The 18,450-nt window shown below is 34.5% G+C and overlaps 1 protein-coding gene across 2 annotated transcripts in view; it reads right to left on the reverse strand.

Moving 5' to 3' along the window:
• Window positions 1–504: 504 nt before the first annotated feature.
• The window catches only part of LOC126818405 (hemicentin-2), a 29,367-nt gene continuing 11,421 nt past the window's right edge, over window positions 505–18,450 (reverse strand). Inside the window, exons 3-8 of one of the 2 annotated variants that reach the window (XM_050545817.1) lie at window positions 11,541–11,671; window positions 6,362–6,581; window positions 4,611–4,901; window positions 4,065–4,088; window positions 3,795–3,845; window positions 505–3,091 (exon numbers count right to left, since the gene is read on the reverse strand). In XM_050545817.1, coding sequence (XP_050401774.1) covers window positions 2,991–3,091; window positions 3,795–3,845; window positions 4,065–4,088; window positions 4,611–4,901; window positions 6,362–6,581; window positions 11,541–11,671 — 818 coding nt within the window. In that variant the 3' untranslated portion in view covers window positions 505–2,990. Of the gene's footprint in view, window positions 3,092–3,794; window positions 3,852–4,064; window positions 4,089–4,610; window positions 4,902–6,361; window positions 6,582–11,540; window positions 11,672–18,450 lie in introns of both variants that reach the window. The other variant, XM_050545815.1, reaches the window with a different exon arrangement.

Below are 18,450 nucleotides of genomic sequence, written 5' to 3' on the forward strand. Positions count from 1 at the left end.
CGATAATCATATCAAATGATTTAACTCATTGAAGACTCAACTTGTGGTAATATTATGTGACATTATGTAATTATTTATACAAGAAGTTAACTGGGATTTTGTGTTTAATGGCTTAACCATGTGAAAGTTAATCCCCGTGGCTACTGGGATGTTACTTAATGTATTAACCCAGACAACACTCTTTACTACACTGGTTTAATTATTAATCATGGACAAAATGTCTGGACTAATATCATCCTATCTAACCGTTACAACATGGACTATTTCAGGTAGAAGTTGTATTTATCTATCTAAAACAACTCTTTCTTATTCACTAAAGACATTCTTATTTGCTGGCACCATCTTCGTTAGTCCGGTCGCTGCAAAAAAAAAATCGAACGTTAAACCTCATTTCATTTATTTGCTGGCGCTATTCTTAAATATAATATATTTATATATATTTTACAGGAACAAATAAACCACAGATATTATGTTCTTCACCCATGTCTTACTTTTTTCGGTAGATTTACTTCTTTGGCCCAGTGAAGGTTATAAACGTCTGCATTCTTCGATAGTTTCAACAAAGCGTTAAATCCGAGACTTCAAGAAGATAAGAAAAGACTTCAAGATTCAATTAACGGCGATATGTAAAACTAACGCCAGGAACTGAAACACTGATAACAGTCACCTACATCTAGACAACATCTAATACATCACTGAAACCCCTCGAATTGTCTCCGGATAACTCAGTTTCGACGGCCCGTAAACGTAATCCAGCTTTACAATTTAGCTTAAAGTCGTCGATCAAGACAAGAACACCACCAGTTAATTCAACTTTTTGTATCATAAATGTTTATTTTCATATCATTGATAAATAAGCATAACGGATTATTCAATTAAATATGACAAAATATAGCATTATATAACAAAGATATAGTTGATCAGTGTAGTAGCCATGTTTTTGGTGAATATGGCGTAACATAAGTTCAATATTCAATAATTCATCAAATAGGAAGAATAAAACAGATAAATAGTGTTCATGTAAAATGTTTTACACGGATGCTAAATGCGTAACAGACAAACATGGTATCAAATACAGGGAATTATCGCAGCAAGCCAAGATCTCATTTTTAGCTCTAGAACCATTTATTTTCCATTGGCAAACGGCAAGAGCAGTTATAAGTGAATAAATACATACACAGGACCCAATTCTATAGAATAAAATTACTGTTAGCGACGTTTCAACAAAGAATCTCTTGTTTTTACTAAGCAATGATAAAATTGCAAAAACACAGTATCAAATCATTGGTTATAACTGACTCATTGATTGATAAAACTAGAGGAATCCTAGTTGAAATGTTGCACACTAGTAAAAACAGTAATTGTGTTACATTGAATGGTGTCTCGTGTATTCCAATGCAATCACTAAATACTAGAGAAACAAGCTGGATAAAGACACGTGCAAACAAAAACGACGACGATATATTATATCTGTTGATCCCACGGATTTGTCGTATATATCATTGACGATGCCAGTAAAAAGATAGTTGAGATTTAATTTTAATGCTTGCTTACAGAATGTATTGATCATTATTGTATATTTGGTTCTTTTTTACACGATTATTGTCAACAAATAGCACATAACCGTCACCGAATAAATATAATAGGATAGTATTTATAATAATGCTCATGAACCTCGTCTTTACATTTTTTAATACCGTTTTGGATGCTTCTCCATAGATTCCGCGTTCTTATATATAGGTTATGATATAGATTGATTTATGATCATTGTCTGATTTATTGTTCCCGCCAATCATGCTCAAAGATAAAGCTGATTAAGTACAATTATTGATTCCGGATATGAGGACACTACGGATAATGGACTTCTACTCTTCTATCCTGGCAAACATCACCTCTCTAGTATTGGACACGTGATAACACTAAGTTAGTCTCAAAATGATGGAAGTATTGTAATGACGAAACATTAATCAACTTTGATTTCTTCGTAAATTATCCCTTTTACCAATTATTCTTTGCGCCATGATATATGTGTCCATTGTCGCTGTCTACTTCACCTATTATGCAAATACTGCTATTTGGGAACGTGTCCCGGTGTTTTATTCAATCCACTGTATTTGAGTATTATCTAGTGAGAACCGCTGTGAACTAAAGTAAAAGTCACCTCTATACATGCATTACAAAAACATATCGACAATCCTTCAGTTGTCCCTTTTAAAATTTTGCTACAGGAGTTCACTATATTATCTTCGTCGTGTATAGAATTCTCCTGTGAACGGAATTCTCCCTATATTCATTTCTGGTTCTTTTCAATTTTCATTTAATTCCCACTGCCGCTTCCTACTTTAGAATAGCGTGACGTCTGGGTGAGCTAGATCTATCATAAAGCACAGACTGTAGACCTTTTCATTGAATAAAAGATATGTACCCCACATAATATTTAAAACACACTAGATATCATTATCGATACAATGACATCTTGATCAACAAAGAAGAAAAGGTCCGCTACACGTATAATGAATGATTCATGACCCTTTCTGGTCATAATTATTGCTTTCAGTATATATTCACTAAGTTCAACACTTGGAAAATATATTCATACCTGGGCAAGCCAGCACATGACGTCTATACTTTATACACACGTTGTAACACTATTTCAGAACTAAGTTTGTGTCTATTTGAAAGACTAGAATGATTAACTGGTTAGTTTCGAACTATATTGCTAATTGATTCCTATCCCTTGGTCACTTGGTATTCCTAATCACACATTCACATGGTATGGTTCTGCTCAAAAATTCTTTAAAATGTGACATTCCACACTCCGGGAAATCTCAATATTTACACTAATTCATTGCCTTAATTTCACGCCCACCATAAGTTAATCTATCCCTGAGAGTGACACCACACGCATACGTTTATACCAGTTAGTCCACATGTTTACATAGTTTTGAACTGTCGACAGTTTGCTTCTGAATCCTTAATCATACAACCTGTCATCTGTGTATTGTTGTAATAATTATTATTAACAGCAGTCTAATGACTACAGACACTGAAAGTTTATTGCACGAATTCGGTGTTTGCAGTGAACCGGAAGCTGAAAATTAAAGAACAAAATAAACGGAACGACAATGCATTAATATTATCAAGTTGACCATCGATAAAGTGGTTATAATCTAGACCTTTTAATAGAGTGACTTGATATCACTTCTCATTTTAAAATTCAAACCATGGCTACGTTTAGCTATATACTGAGATAGGTGCCCGGTATTAAGCAGGGTATGCTTACACCTAATACTGCCACTTTGTATTTTAGGGGTTACCCAACAAGCTTGATGTCGCCTTGTACTAAAGGTACACAAATACGTTTATCATGTATGCTACTACTGCCGAGACTCGGCTCTGTCTAAAAACCCACCTTGAATACAAGGAAAACGGTATAAAGGAAATGAAATGAAATGAAATGGGGTTTAACGTCCTACTGTTCTGCTCCTATGCTGGGCTAATGAAGACGGGCATACGCCATACAGTATGCTATGAGGGAAATTTTGCCCGGCAGCGGCACTATCGCCTACTCTTATATCGAATTCCAACTGCCAAGGGATCTTTTACGTGCATTCCAATGTATACACGGGACCTCGGTTTTTCGTCTCATCCGAAGGACTAGACAGCTGTCCTTGTCAGGCCCTCCGTCCTGCACCACTGACAAGGGGAACCACGCCGGAACGGTATAAAGGACTTCAGAATAGCTGCTGTTGAGCATGCACACTGCATTAGTAAAAACAGTATAAAGGACTTACTGTAAGCAGGTGAATACCCTCCTCTTTTTTCTTCCTTTAAATCTTCAAACACTGGAACTTAGAAAATTAGAAATAAAGTAATGCTTAAAGAAAAATACAACGAGTCGGATTGAACGTATGATTTTGTGATTTTGGTCATTAATATTTTTTTCTATTTACTATTTAAAAAAAAGAGTGAATTGATATGTCTACCGTCCTGTCAGTTGGTAAGCCTGATATTTAACTAAGGAAGATTTAGGCTTAATATTTAAAAAAAGAAAGAATACTCACTTCTTTTAACATGAACTGTATCACCTGAAAAAAAACAACCACACATAGATATTTATACAATATCAATTAAAAACAACAATAGTTGACTTTACTAAGCACCCTTACTTTGACGATCATGACATGTCGGTAATATTTGTTTCTCGATATGAATTGATTTGACTATACAGTTTAATTGTGCATGTACGTTATAAAATATCAGGATAGTACAGGATACATGTATACCCCTTGCAATTTAGAGTTTTCAAACCGTTCAGCCGAACACAATTTTTGCAACAAAATAAGGCAATCTCGAACCCTTCTCTTAACTTCGCTGCGCAACTGTCATTCCATAGAACAAAGATATATTCAAAATTAATACAGGATTCTTAATTCCATGTTCGGTCAAAAGAATGGGGTATTTTGGATTATAATATATACAAAACATTTATTTATATCAATATGTCGTTATCTTCCACAAAAAAACCGAAGCGGTTAAGCATAGTTATTATCTTTGTGCACAAATATGCAATGCACGGGTTCTTAACCAGAATAAGTCAATATACTAACCTATCTGAAGAAATATTTTCGCTTTAACTGTGTCCACTGTTTTACTTTTACATGTATAAACACCAGTATCAGAGAAAACACTTCTATCTACTATAAATTCTGTTATACTAGAATTGTTAACTTTAGATCTATATTTAGTTATTATAGCATGGGGGAATCCCCTACTTGTTATTGGATGTCCATCTTTATACCACGTGATATCTGTAGGTATATGGGGACCCCCCGTCACGTTACAAACAAAATAAATTCTTTCACCACGATCGATCGCTCTATCTCCTTTTATTGTAGTTTCTGAAAAAATAAATAAAGATTTTAATTTAAAGTATACGACTACACCTATAGGTGACTGGTCGTGATTAGAGAATTCAGTATGTTCTGCTTGGTGCACGAAAATCGCAATACATGAATGGTATTTATAAGAAATCGATCATTAATTCAAGTCGTTTTAATTAATAACACTACTTTAAATATGAAAAAAAATCCCCTATTTGTTATGGTGTTGTCGATACCAAACACACATCAGTTCATTATGATTGGAGATCTATTCTTGTGGAAAATACATTTTGTCATTACGTCTATATTTAGACGAAGTATGGCGAAGTGTAATGAATTGCCTGCCAACCGGACGATACATTAATAGATAAAAACCCCAGACCAAATGACGGAAAGAAATATGAACTCTCATCAGTAATGGCTGCATATATGAATACCCTTCAATCGCCTTAAACCATTTCCTATTAATTTATTTTCAGCTGTTGTGAATATTATATCATATATTAGATAGCTCAACGCTGTTGGGATTTCCAAATTATTAAAATTCAATCGAGTCGATAATGTCATCCATGTTTAAAATTAATGTTCTTCATAGGACTGAACCGTTGGCGTGAACGCTATAGCAATAAGCATACAACGTTTAAATATTCAGTTTTCATCGGATTCTAATAGATCGCTTATAAACAGTTGTGATTTACATGACTTCGTAGATGTCTGAGTTTGCCTGGCAAGGAAAAACGAACCCTTCACGGCTGGAAATCCAGGAAGAGTTGGCGGAAACGCCACTGTCCGGGAAAACATGCCCTTAGCCGGGTTGGTTCAGAACAGTAGGGCCTTAAACACCATGTCACCTCATTTTCATATTTGAGTTAGCTCGGCGTATTGTCTTTTCCGGATAATGGGCTATTAAGTTATTTAATGATGCGTAGGTCGAGACAGTAAAATATCATCTTGTAGAAGATCCTGGGTAATATACCATAAAAAACTAGTTAAACGTTATCAGCGAGGATTAATGTCTGAGTGAAATATATAGCCAGGAATAATTTGTCTATATAATTTAATATTTGTTATAAATGTATTATGATAACTATCCTATTTAACAAGATGGCCATATCATATTGCCTTTAATTATCCCGGAATCTACACTTAGCACCAATTTCATACAGGAAATTGTATGTGGGAGTTTCCAGTTAGAGAACCAAGCTAAATTATTTGAAAATGTGCTATAATTTGAATTAAAAGCTCGATATACTTATTAGTGGGAGGTATGAGCCCCTCGCCCCTCTTCACCATCTTGTTTACGATAGCAGTCGTCACCAAGCAACAGGTAACTATTTTTAACATGAGAGCATTACCGTCGCTCCTTACTCCATTAACTTTACATGGAAATATGATCTACATGGAATGAAACAAATAAAACTAATGGATTCTCATAAACAATTTGCGGCTAGCAAATTCAATAAACCGTTAAAACTTACCTAATATGTTAAGTTGAACTCTTCTAGTTAAATCAACAGTTGATGTTATCTGACACTCGTACATGCCACCATTTATAAATTCTGTATTTTTAATTAACAAATCCCAATTAGTAATATTATCATCTTGGGATAAATGTTCTAATATAATTTTATCACTTTTAAACCAAGTCTTTTTACCAATTGTTAAAAACTTATCTTCATCTACAAACCTCCACACCACCTGAAAATACAATTTTAAAAATATTCCATTAAAGGACGCTAACTCAATATCATCCACTGTGTTCGACATTGCAAAACTGGCGTATTTATCAGTTTAAATCAACATCGATGTTGTTATCTTACTGTGAAAAGATGGGCTTCTGATTTACAATATTTAAGACAGAATGACAATTTTAAAATTGGCACACGAATCGCGTGCCAGCCAGTGTAGACTGGGTGTAGACTGGAATAACCAGACCTCAAAGATTTCCATTCAATTTGAACTTTTCGCGTATTTCGCCGAACACAACTGATTAGAAATTACTCAGTACAAACAGAAACGATTAAATCTAAATCAGTTTATATACATTATTATATTCGTTGCGACCCATTTGTGTCCATTTCTAGGTGCCAAAGAATAGCGATTTAGCTCTTTTAAATATTATTGTTCCATAGTCTTGACAAATTGTCGTAGGGTTGGATTGGACTGGATATACACAGGTCTTTTAACAAACAACAACAATGACATCAAAACGAATATGAAATAAATAGTATATCAGACTTTCTTTTTTAATCCAACACGTAATTATATATATACACGGATATATAAATGTATAAATGATCCTAGCTCTGTGACAAAATAAGAATCCTGTGGGTGAATTTGGCATAATCGAGTAAGAGGAAGATAACAATCCAGACACGATAATTTCTTATAATTGTATAGCGGATTCAGTTGTTCTACAAACAGTAAGCTCATCCTGTCAGACAAGCCATACTATTCATTATTAAAACACCTGAATCCTTTGGTTTGAGCTTAATAATAGTTTAAAATGAAATATGGAATATCTGATGTATATAATTCAAAAGCCTTCTGTTTGATGCTATATATTGTGATGCTGAATTCGGCCGAGATTTAATTACAGCCTCTCTAACGTCTTGTCAGGGTTCGATAGAGTGGTTGAACATTAAGTTGTCTGCAAGGTCTGGAGTGCTAGGATTAAACGTCTCATTGAAACTAGGCATTATTCGTGCAGATGTAAAACTTTTAATATCTTAAATAATCTTGGATGATCTTACAGTGGGTTAAGTTTAAATAAATTTCTATTAAGTTTTTTGGTGGATACAGTGTGGGCTCGTACATTTTTATAGATAATACAGAACTGTATTCTAATAGGATCGAGAATTCCCGCAAGCTAAAGATTATAAGCTGTGAATGGATCAGTCGTCTGGTTAAACATAATCCATTCAAAAAAATGTCCACATACTTTGCATAATAAGATATTATACCGACTATTTGCATCCGTACATATAGATCTGTTGAGAATACAAGAGTATAGCAATCATAGTTAATTATGTGGTACAATGTGTCCAAGAAAACAACCATTGTTAGTTATGTGGTAAAGTGTGCCCTAGAAAACAACCATTGTTGGTTATGCCGTAAAATGTGTTTTAGGAAACAACCATTGTTTATGTAGTTTACGAAACAACCATTGTTTATGTAGTTTAGGAAAGTAAGTATACACAATCTCTCTGGTTCAATTTTAGACTTTTGAATTAAAATGCCATAAGGGCATCATCATATCAATGGCAGTTGGGTATTCAATGAACTGAATTTAAATTTAATAAAATTATTTGAATCGGGATTACACAATGTAGGCTTGGAAGAAGGTGGTTCTGAAGAAACTTTGTCAAAATAACCAGAAACATCAATGCCGCTAAGTCGCTATTAAGAATAAAAACAAAGTGATCTTCAGTGAACCATTCGTAACAATGGAGAAGATGACAATGAATGTATGTACTGACGTGGGGAAAAACAGTTAAATAACAAGTTTACTACTTGAAACAAGACTTTATAACACCGCCATATTTAATTTTCATTTATTTTACCTATAAAGGTGATAGATGTCACAGCTAAAAAAAATCATATCAATTAATTCAGCTTGAATGACGCAACTGTCAAATTCGATTTAATAACGTGACATATTTGATGGAATGACCGACAAATCCGATTCAATAATGTGTCATCTTTAAATACGAAGAGAAAAGTAAGTACACAATTTCTCTTTTTCGTATATACAAAGCATTAAAGAACAAGACATTCGCAAAGATTTACTGGCGGAAAATAAAAGACCAAACAAAATGCAAATCTTGTATTTAATTACAATACTGTCGTCTTCAACAACGTGATTAATAATAACATCATAAATAAATATTAATAATTAAATAAGTAACATTTCTTTGCGGGATATAATTACTTCTCTTAGATGACTTATAGATAAACCCGAGTCACTCACATAAACCTTAACATATCTTAACGAATTTACACTTAATGCAGTTAGAACGATGATATTTAGATAGCATAAATAGACAAGTTAGTCTTAATAGGAAAGGTAATCAGGTTTTATTATGATACTCGCCATACTAATCAGACCTGGAAACCGCTTAATGAAAGGTCTTGGGCGGATAAGAAGGACATAATATCAGTCTAACGTCACTGCGATTTCCGATGACGGTAGAATACTAATGCGACCACTTAAATCCAGCCAATCGCATTAATGAAATAGTTAATCAGAGTATAACCAAAAGTCTATAAAATGATTGAATTATACACGCCAATACTTAAATTCACCCTTGATTGCGTTTTGTTGACTCAGCTGTGATGGTTAGAAGACTCAAAGCAGATTGGGTGACGGAGCAGTAGATCTACGGTTAAGGTGCATTCACATTAGTATCTCAGTAATTGACTCATGGGTATCCAACCCATACAGATGTCTTGAAACATCTGTGTTCAAAGACATCAATGTGTAAAATGGCTTCTATAGGTTAAAGTTCGGATCAGTTGTTAAAATATCCATCAACCAGAGGTCAGTTCCGGAAAACCAATCGATGTGATTACAAGATTATAGCTCAGTCACGAGTTCAAGTTAATCGTATTAACTACAATCTTTAGGTGAATCAATATTTATTAAAGTTAATTACTCCTGTAAATAATTATTATCAAATTGAATTGTCACATCAGTACTAGCCGTCCAGAGATATACAGGGACATCAGCATGACGAATATTTTGGTGTGGGAATCATAATCGTCATCCTTGGATTGTGAAAACATAGATATACAGAGAAATAAAAATCGCAAAAAACGTGTTTCTTTTTCATTGCTTTTTGTGTACTGGTTCTTATAGATTAAAGATGCATTATGTAAGATTTAGATACGGTGCTTGCCGTTCTTGCTATAATAGTTCAAAAATAGATAATGCATAATGAATATATTGAAAAGTTCATCCAAATTACTTTATTCTGAGCGGAGTTATCACTGATTGTAGTTTTGACAAGATGTGTGCGCTGACTGTTTGTTATCGTAACCACGCGGCAGGTTATTCGGGACTTAGACATGTTTCTCCATTTTTGCATTAAATCCTTAAATGGTCGAACCGTTTTAATCTACTTAAAATCGGTGCCACACGATGATTAGAGAGTCTGGTCATGTTAATAAATGTCTAATTAATTCAAGGCCTAAAGAAAGACCTGTAATAGACCGATTTAGCTGTTGAATAATGTATCCTTTATAAAAATGTATGGTCTTAACGATAAACTAACAGTCATATTTTATAGAAGGAGACACAATGTTGTCAGGAATATGGTCTCGGGTTCGAACTCGGTATTGGCTGAGAAAGTTATACGGTAGTTACAGTCTGGTTTCCCTTTGTCAGTGGTGCAGGACAAAATACCTCGAAAGGAAATGGGTCTAGTCGTTCGAGTGGGGGCAAAAAAGGGAGATGGCGTGATTACTATAGGCAGCATATCAAAGGCCACCTGCCAGTTGGAAATTTGATTTAGCGGTTGTGCCCCTGCAATTTCCCATAACACCCATTAGCTCCTTTTGTTTTATGCAGAACAGTAAGACATTAAACCCCATTTAATTTTGTAGCCAATAAATCAGAATTGGCAAATAAAAGTGCACCGTACATAGTTTTTTTTGTAAACCAGCAAACGAAAGGTGAATTAATAGATCACACAGATATACCGTACAAATCTATTTTGTTTTTATCTATTGGGAACTAACATCCTTTTATTGAAAAGATCAAAGTTGTATATAAGAGTATCTGACATTTGTACTAATTGTGTTTAGGGAGGAACATACTCTCCGTACCGAGTGATGGACACGTTTTTCACCTGCTTGAACTTTGTTTGTATTTAATATCATTATAAGTACATGGAACTGTACCTTGGGGTTTTAAGAACACCATCTCGGTCTTGAATAAAAGATTTCACTCCAATTACATGATTTTCGGAGAATATATTCATTTGAACCTTTGAGATTTATATGTCTGCCACATGCATCTCAGGTTTAAAGAGAATTCAATATGTGACAGATAAGAAATTCCAACCTCTAGCCTAACATACCACAATAATTGTTCAGGCATCCTTTTATCTGTATGCTTGTAGTTTATGACGATTTTACATCAATAGTAAGATAATATACATGACTGTATTGTAAACATACAGAACACATTAACTGTAATTATACTCACATGTACGTGCAAATATACTCTCTTTATATATATCATACTGTATATTTATGTGCGTGTAATATAATAGATATACTTTCAGATATACTTTAAATGTGTTTACGTTCTCTTTCTCAATATACGTTGTAACGTTTGTGTATTTGTTTTAATTGAAAAGCTTCGAGATGACAACATCATCACCCTTCTATTAATATAAAATCTCCCAATAAATCCCCTGTTCTGTTGCGATTACGATGTCCAATGTCATATGTAAACTAAACGCATTGAAAATAACGTATACGGAAACGTGCTATATAAAATGAAACCAACTTTTAGTGTCTACATACTGAACAAGTAAACAAACATTACTAGAATTAATGACCTATCTGGTTTATCTTGTAGGTGTTGTATAAAACAGGGTAAAACTTACTTGTTTATCTTGTAGGTATTGTATATAATACGTTAAAACTTACTTGTTTATCTTGTAGATATTGTATAGAACAGGGTAAAACAGCCAACGACCCTCTTTTAACAGTAATATTAGTTACTGATGGTAGGAAGACTGGATTATTAAACGATCTATTAGTGAATTGGTCTTCATTTTCTGGAATGAAAGGAATTAATTTAAAGGCTAGATTAAAAAATAATGCTAATTTCACACGATAAAAATTGTTTTTTTTATAAATTGTTTTAACAGGACAATAAAACATAGTATGTGTAGATATCTTCTTGTATTACAGAACCATCTGTTTATTGTTGCAGTACGTATAATCTTGTCAGACATACCGAAGGGGGGTTCGGTGGCCGAATGGATCATAAGGTCTGCCATGAAGTCAAGTGGGGTGACAAGAAGTAGAGTCGCCTGTCCATGCAACCTTGTGGGTTTTCTCGGGGTCCTCCGGTTCCCTCCCATCACTAAAGACACCTGCGAAATAGAACTGAACCATACGTTAGTCCCGAAATAACCTAGACTGTGTTAAGTGGACGTTAAAACCCGTTGCTCTCTTTCTCAAAACATGCCGAACAACTTTCATCAGACAGTAAACTATTTTGCCAACTAAGAACATGTGAACATTATTTCTACGTGAGAGAAACAATTGCACTGAACTGACTTGTGGATGAACTGTTTACCGATTCCGTTTCAGTTTGAAATCTGAAGACGTGTGTTCTGTTTTGAGTCGGTGTTTCACTTGGTATCTAGTTTGGTTCGTTTCCCTTCGCATGGGTCTCGAGTAAAACTGTACAACTTAAGTATATATTTGGCACCCGCTTCATATCGGAACCGAATTGTTTGCTGGAGGGCTTTTCAGCAAGCCAAATATCTATTATTTCTATACATTTTGATTTTATTTTGTATTTCTTGTCCATTTACATACTTATCTGCCCTTATATTACTATTAAATATCTGTTGGTATATTAGAATGATATACGTATATTACATTATCCAGACTATCTTGAAGTTTTGAAGTCTACGAAGCTCATGGATTAATATTAAATCAGTTTAAGACAAAATGAAGAATGAAAAGTATTTTAAGAAAATATTTCAATATATAGAGAATCTTCCACGAGTCTTTTTATATTAAAATATATCAACGTACGTCGATAAATTAAAAAACCCCATAAAACGAGGGTTTGCTGAGTTTTTTCTTTACCGACGAGTGTTGATATTTTTTGATATCAAAAAAGACGAGTAGGAGATTTTGTTTATCACCCAACCCATTGTTACGCACACAAATAAGTAAATATAATTCTTTGCTATAGATTTAATTTTACTGAACCTGATTACATTACGGTGCAGTGATACATCATTTTTGACAGCAAGTCACCCGTTGCAAAGTCCTATTAAGCCGGTATTTCCTTTAGGGTTATGGGGAATATTGAAATTTTTTATAGTAATTGAGAACTTTTCCCCAACAATATTACTGGATCCAAACAGTAGTTTCTTTTTTTAAAAAAAAAGAAGTTTCTTTTTAATAAAAAAAGAAGTTCCCTTTTAATACAAAAATAAGTACCTTTTCAATTGACCAGTCAAATTCAGTAGATAGCGATATCTACTGTAGAATGTGTTACTGGGTGATAAAATGATAGTAAAGGCAATTTTTGAACTTAATGACAAAGCAGCCCCGTTTCAATATCACAAGCAATGTGTATTGTGTACCATTTTTAAAAATACTACCAAGAGGCTCAAATCGCGTAGAGGGTCAAGCAAGTTACGATTTGAACGTCATCGTTAAAATAATTATGGTAAAATGTAACTTATTAGAAGTAATTTGAGTTGGAAGTGAAAACATCATTATCTATTTCAAATGCTAGATAACCGTGTTTATACAACTTCTAGTCTTGTGTTTTTCCACACTCTTTATTCATCATTTTCGAAAAAACTTTCAAATAATCACGGATGAACTTATTTTCATTTTTATTCAGACAGAAGTTACCATTCGACAGATTCTATCTAGTCGGGTAAAAAAAGGCCAAAAACTGCAAATGTCGTTAATTTGCGATAAACGTCGTTCAATAATTTCTAGCCCAAGTGTAATGGAATTATGGGTGCAATTTGTCGATTCTTAAATCTCTTCTCTTATTCACATTTATCAATTGCAAATTGGCAAAAATTGTCTTCACCTGAAGGAAGAGATCATCTGCAATCTGGTTACACATAATTATTATTTTCTGTGGGAATTCTACGGATTTTAACGGATTTAGTGGAGCGTATCATTGGATACAGAGGTGAGTGTTTCTGCACTTTTCATTTTTTAGAAAACTAATGAAAACAGAGTTTTCAATGCTTGATATCAACACCGTGTTTTATACTCACATTTAAAAATTGTTGACGACGAATTAAGTTTTTAAAGGATTGGTGTTGCAAATAAGAAGGAAGCGTATTTGAATGGTGTTTCTCTTTCCGTTAGGTTTTATCATCTACGTTGGCAAATATTAAACTATCGATGATAATTATCGTCCAGGTATGGCTGTAAAGTATGGTGTTATTAGTTGCTAAAGGTGTGTTTATCGGATAATGGATTAATGTTGATACTATTGCACTCTTTGATGTAACAATGGCATGTGATACGAGTAACGAACCACGGCGGCTCAGGAGGTAAGACACTGGCTTGCTAACCAGGGGATCTAACCAGTGGTTTCGCTTGTCAGTTGTGGAGGACAGCATTTAGTCCTTCGTGGCGCGTTAATCGGCCCATGACTTTGACTGTAGGAAATCGAAATAAATAAGCGTTGGCCGTAGCGCCTACTGGATGGCGTATGTTGTCTTCATTAGCCACGCCGGTGCATAAATGTAGGACGCTAAACTTCATTTCATTTCTCACACAAAGATCTAGACAGAAGGTGATTTTCAGCTCAATAAGGATAAAATAAATACCCGTTATAATTAAAGTAAGGGATTATCCAAACAGGTATTAAAAGTAAACTGATCAGCTTACTATTAAAGAAGTAGTTGCATCGATTAGTAACAAAGAATGCCTTTTGTGTTCTGCGGACATACTTTATAATTCGATTATTTGGCTATGTGGGAACTGATATCTCGTATGCATGAAGACACAAGTATCATACAAACTTCATAATCTTGAAAAAGGACATTCTTTCATTTTATAATCTGTTGAATCTTATCAAAGCGGATATAGATTATAGTCCATCTATCTTTTCCAGACATCTTCAGATGAGATCAACGTAGTTTTTCCTTTATATCTTAAATCTGATTGTCAGTAAAAGGAAATAGACGAATTTCCGTCTAGAGACCTACATTGCTCTTAAACCGGACAACCCAGTCTTTTAACTTTACATAAACCCCTGCTATAATCTGTTATTCGGCCGAACTTAACGTTACATATAGCCAGGGACAAATCGGTCCCTGTTAATTTACTAATTCATTACTCAAATCTATAGAGCTAAATATACCGTTGCTAGGCAACCAAAATACGTCCACCAGCATGATGTTGAAGGTGGGCTTTTAAGTTTTCAGATTCACAGCAAATAAATACACCTAAAATCGATGTACCACTCTCAATATTATTTTTAAAAAATGAAAATGGTTGACCCAGCAATCGCATTCAAAGCTTTAGTAAAAGGTACAGTAACCCTGTTAAACATATATGCACGACTCTTGAATTTCGATTAGTTTCCTCCTTATGACAAGTTGGAAAAAAGAAATCTTAAACAGCCTGACCTGTAGACCGCTTAAAGGATTGCTGACTAGCAGATCGGAGTGACGACAATATGCTTCCACATACAATGTAGGTATGTAAAAAGTGTAACCTCAAAGTGACGTAGGGTGTCCTATATGCATACAGAGATAAGGCATGACGACACGATCTATGAGCTTCCATTATATAATTAAATACATTTATATGCATTACATCAATTGTTTAATCTGGTGATATAAGGGTTGTCAAAGTGCCAGAAGAAATTTTAAATACAGGTATTATTACAGAATAAAATATAACACAGAGAGCATGGTATATAATCAGAAAGACATAACAAACACTGTATAATGTATCTTATATAACATATAAATAGTAGAGATAGCCATTTCGTGGTTGGCATGCTCTACAATAACATACAATCCGACTGATACCTTCCCTTATCGTCTTATCTAAGGTTGTAAAAGTTCCTTACACGCCCAAATACCTGTTTGGCACTTTCTGCAATAACTTAAAACCACATAGATATAGCTTATCTTGTCGTATCAAATCTGTGAAACGCCTCACCCCACCCAGATTCATAAAGTATGGAACTATTAGCTTAAATGCGCGCATTCAGTTATATAAAAGTAATGGCCAGAGGGATAGGGTTGAAGGCAAAGTCGTTTAGCAAATAAACGAAACACAACGATCCGATACCAAATTTAAATAGTAGAATTTAGCAAATAAAAAGTGGTATCGTGTGTTCTAGAAAGTGTAAGTATATCGTATACGACACAAATCACGTCTTAAAGAGCTATATGAAACGATGATTTCGGGATGAAATTGATATATCGATGCAACTTTGCATGCAATTAAAGTGTTGGCCACCATCAGAGTCACCAACCAAAGTGTTTAAATTACAAGATTACAATAAAAACAAATAGTTCGGCAAACTTGCCAAAATAAAGCGAAAAGTGACATTAATTGCAGCCGCGAGTTCTGACTTTGTGAGAGAACGTGAATTTATTTCTTTTCATATACCCGGCTCTCTGGCTAATCTCGCGTGTACATGATCGTCAAAGTTACGTGATATATATTCAACTTTTCAAGAAACAGCGTGGTACTATTGCACTAGCATACTTTATTAGTTTATGTAAATGTGTTCATGGCCCAAAACGTTTTTTTTTCTATTTTCGCAAAGAAAAGTGATAGGTACTGGGCCTTAAGGGATTTGCTCTCAGAAACCAACACATTTTTAAGATATAGTTACACTTTTCGGCACATTTGTTCTTATTGTATATCAGTATACGGTTGATTAGTCAAGTTTTGTTTTCCCCAGCCTAATGAATGTCTTACATTGATATTCTCTAGGGAAATATGCGAAGACTAAGATACTCATTTACATACTGAGGATTTCAGTCCAATATAAGTTGGCTTAAATTACATTAAGAAATAAACTAGAATTTTAGCTTGTTTTTGTATCATATCTTTACAACTGTAATGAATAAAATATTGTTTAACCCAAACTAGGCAATGAAGCTTAGGTAAAGTCAACCCTATTTCAGGATCTCGGGATTTTCCAGCCTTGTTTCCTATAGTCAGTGATGCAGGGTGGAGAAGAAAAAACGAGGACCCGTGTATACAATTGTAGCCCGTTAATGGTCCCCTGACAGTTGAAACTCCCGCCATGGTACACTGCAGGACGCATGCCAGTCTTCTACAGCCTAGTTGGTGAGGAAAAGTATGATGTTAAACTCTATTTAACTTCTGTAATTCACATGATATTTCATTATACACCTTATCTAGAGCCACAATTGAGCTCGGAATCTTCAGATAAACCTATCTCCCGAGAGGCTGTGCTATAATTATGATATATATTGTAAATTATAGATATTCCAATATTCACCTGTAATGAAGAGAATAGCACGGAGCCTATTTATCACGTCAGTATTGGCAATCTTTACAGCAGCAATAAATTATCAGACTAGATTTTTCAGACTTACGTCCTTTAACTAAGTATTGAATATAGATAATCAAAGATGGTGAATATATACAGTAACATCTAATATATATAACATCGTAGTGGGAGTATAATTAACACCCCTGCGGGTAACGCATTGTCTGCGGTATCACTACTGTCGAAGCAGACGTTGACCTCTTTGTCGCCCAAGCTTTAAGAGGGTAGCGCCCCATGATCTATATTTGTCAGCTTGTGCCCATTCCAAAATTGTAGTTTAAAAAATATTTTTTGCACAAGACGGAAATTAATATGATTTCCTTTTAGCGAGTTACGTGTTGATAATTGAAATACACATAAATTGTGAAGTACACCCTTTAACATTTTTCTGTTTAGTAATTGTATGTTGGGATTAGAAATAAAACGTTTATAGTTATACCAATATATAAGCTACATGTAGCAAGAAATTGTGTTTCATATACAGCTTTAATTCTAAAATTGTGAAATAAAATGAGGATAACATCAAACTTTTCCGCGTTATGTGGGCTACTGAAGATGAGTAAACGTCATGCAGTGTGTTATGTGGGAATGTATGCCCACGCAGAGGCGTTAAGGCCTATCAACTGTCCATGCTATATACGGGACATTGGTTTTCGTCTCATCCAAGCGACTAGATCTATTAACGTGCCAGGCTTCCCATTCTGCACCACTGACAACCAAACTGTAAACTTGAATCTTCCTGGTTTATTAGCTAGTGCCATAGCCTCCTCACGGATCCTTCTGAACTGTAGATGAAAGATTTGCAATGTGAGTCTGGTTATTGTATCAAATATATCCCCTGTGTTTACTGATACCAGGACTACTGTAATTTAACGACATTTATTCTACTAAACTGAGATGTTTGTGATCTGAGACATGATTAGAACCGAATGATCATCCGTCTTGGTCATTTGGCTTTTGTTCCTGTTAAACTGACCACTGGTTCAACAGTGGTCATTTGATCTGAAAATGTCAAACTTAATGAATCTTAATTTGGTGACCAATATTATGGTAATTCCCTGATGTATCCTTTAGCCCGTGCTATTGGTTTCAGGATTAGATTAAAGATAAACATGTGTTACAAAACCAGGTCGATCGACCTCCAAAGTTCTACATATTACATGTTTAAGTATGGGTATTGAAAATACAGATTGAAAGGGTGTCCATATATAATAAACATGATTCACGTGATTCATTGCGGATTCATGTTTCTCTGTGTTACGCAGCTTAAATCTGCCACAAGGTTAGCAC

This window comes from Patella vulgata, chromosome 4 (genome assembly GCF_932274485.2).
Source record: "Patella vulgata chromosome 4, xgPatVulg1.2, whole genome shotgun sequence".
Taxonomy (NCBI): domain Eukaryota; kingdom Metazoa; phylum Mollusca; class Gastropoda; family Patellidae; genus Patella; species Patella vulgata.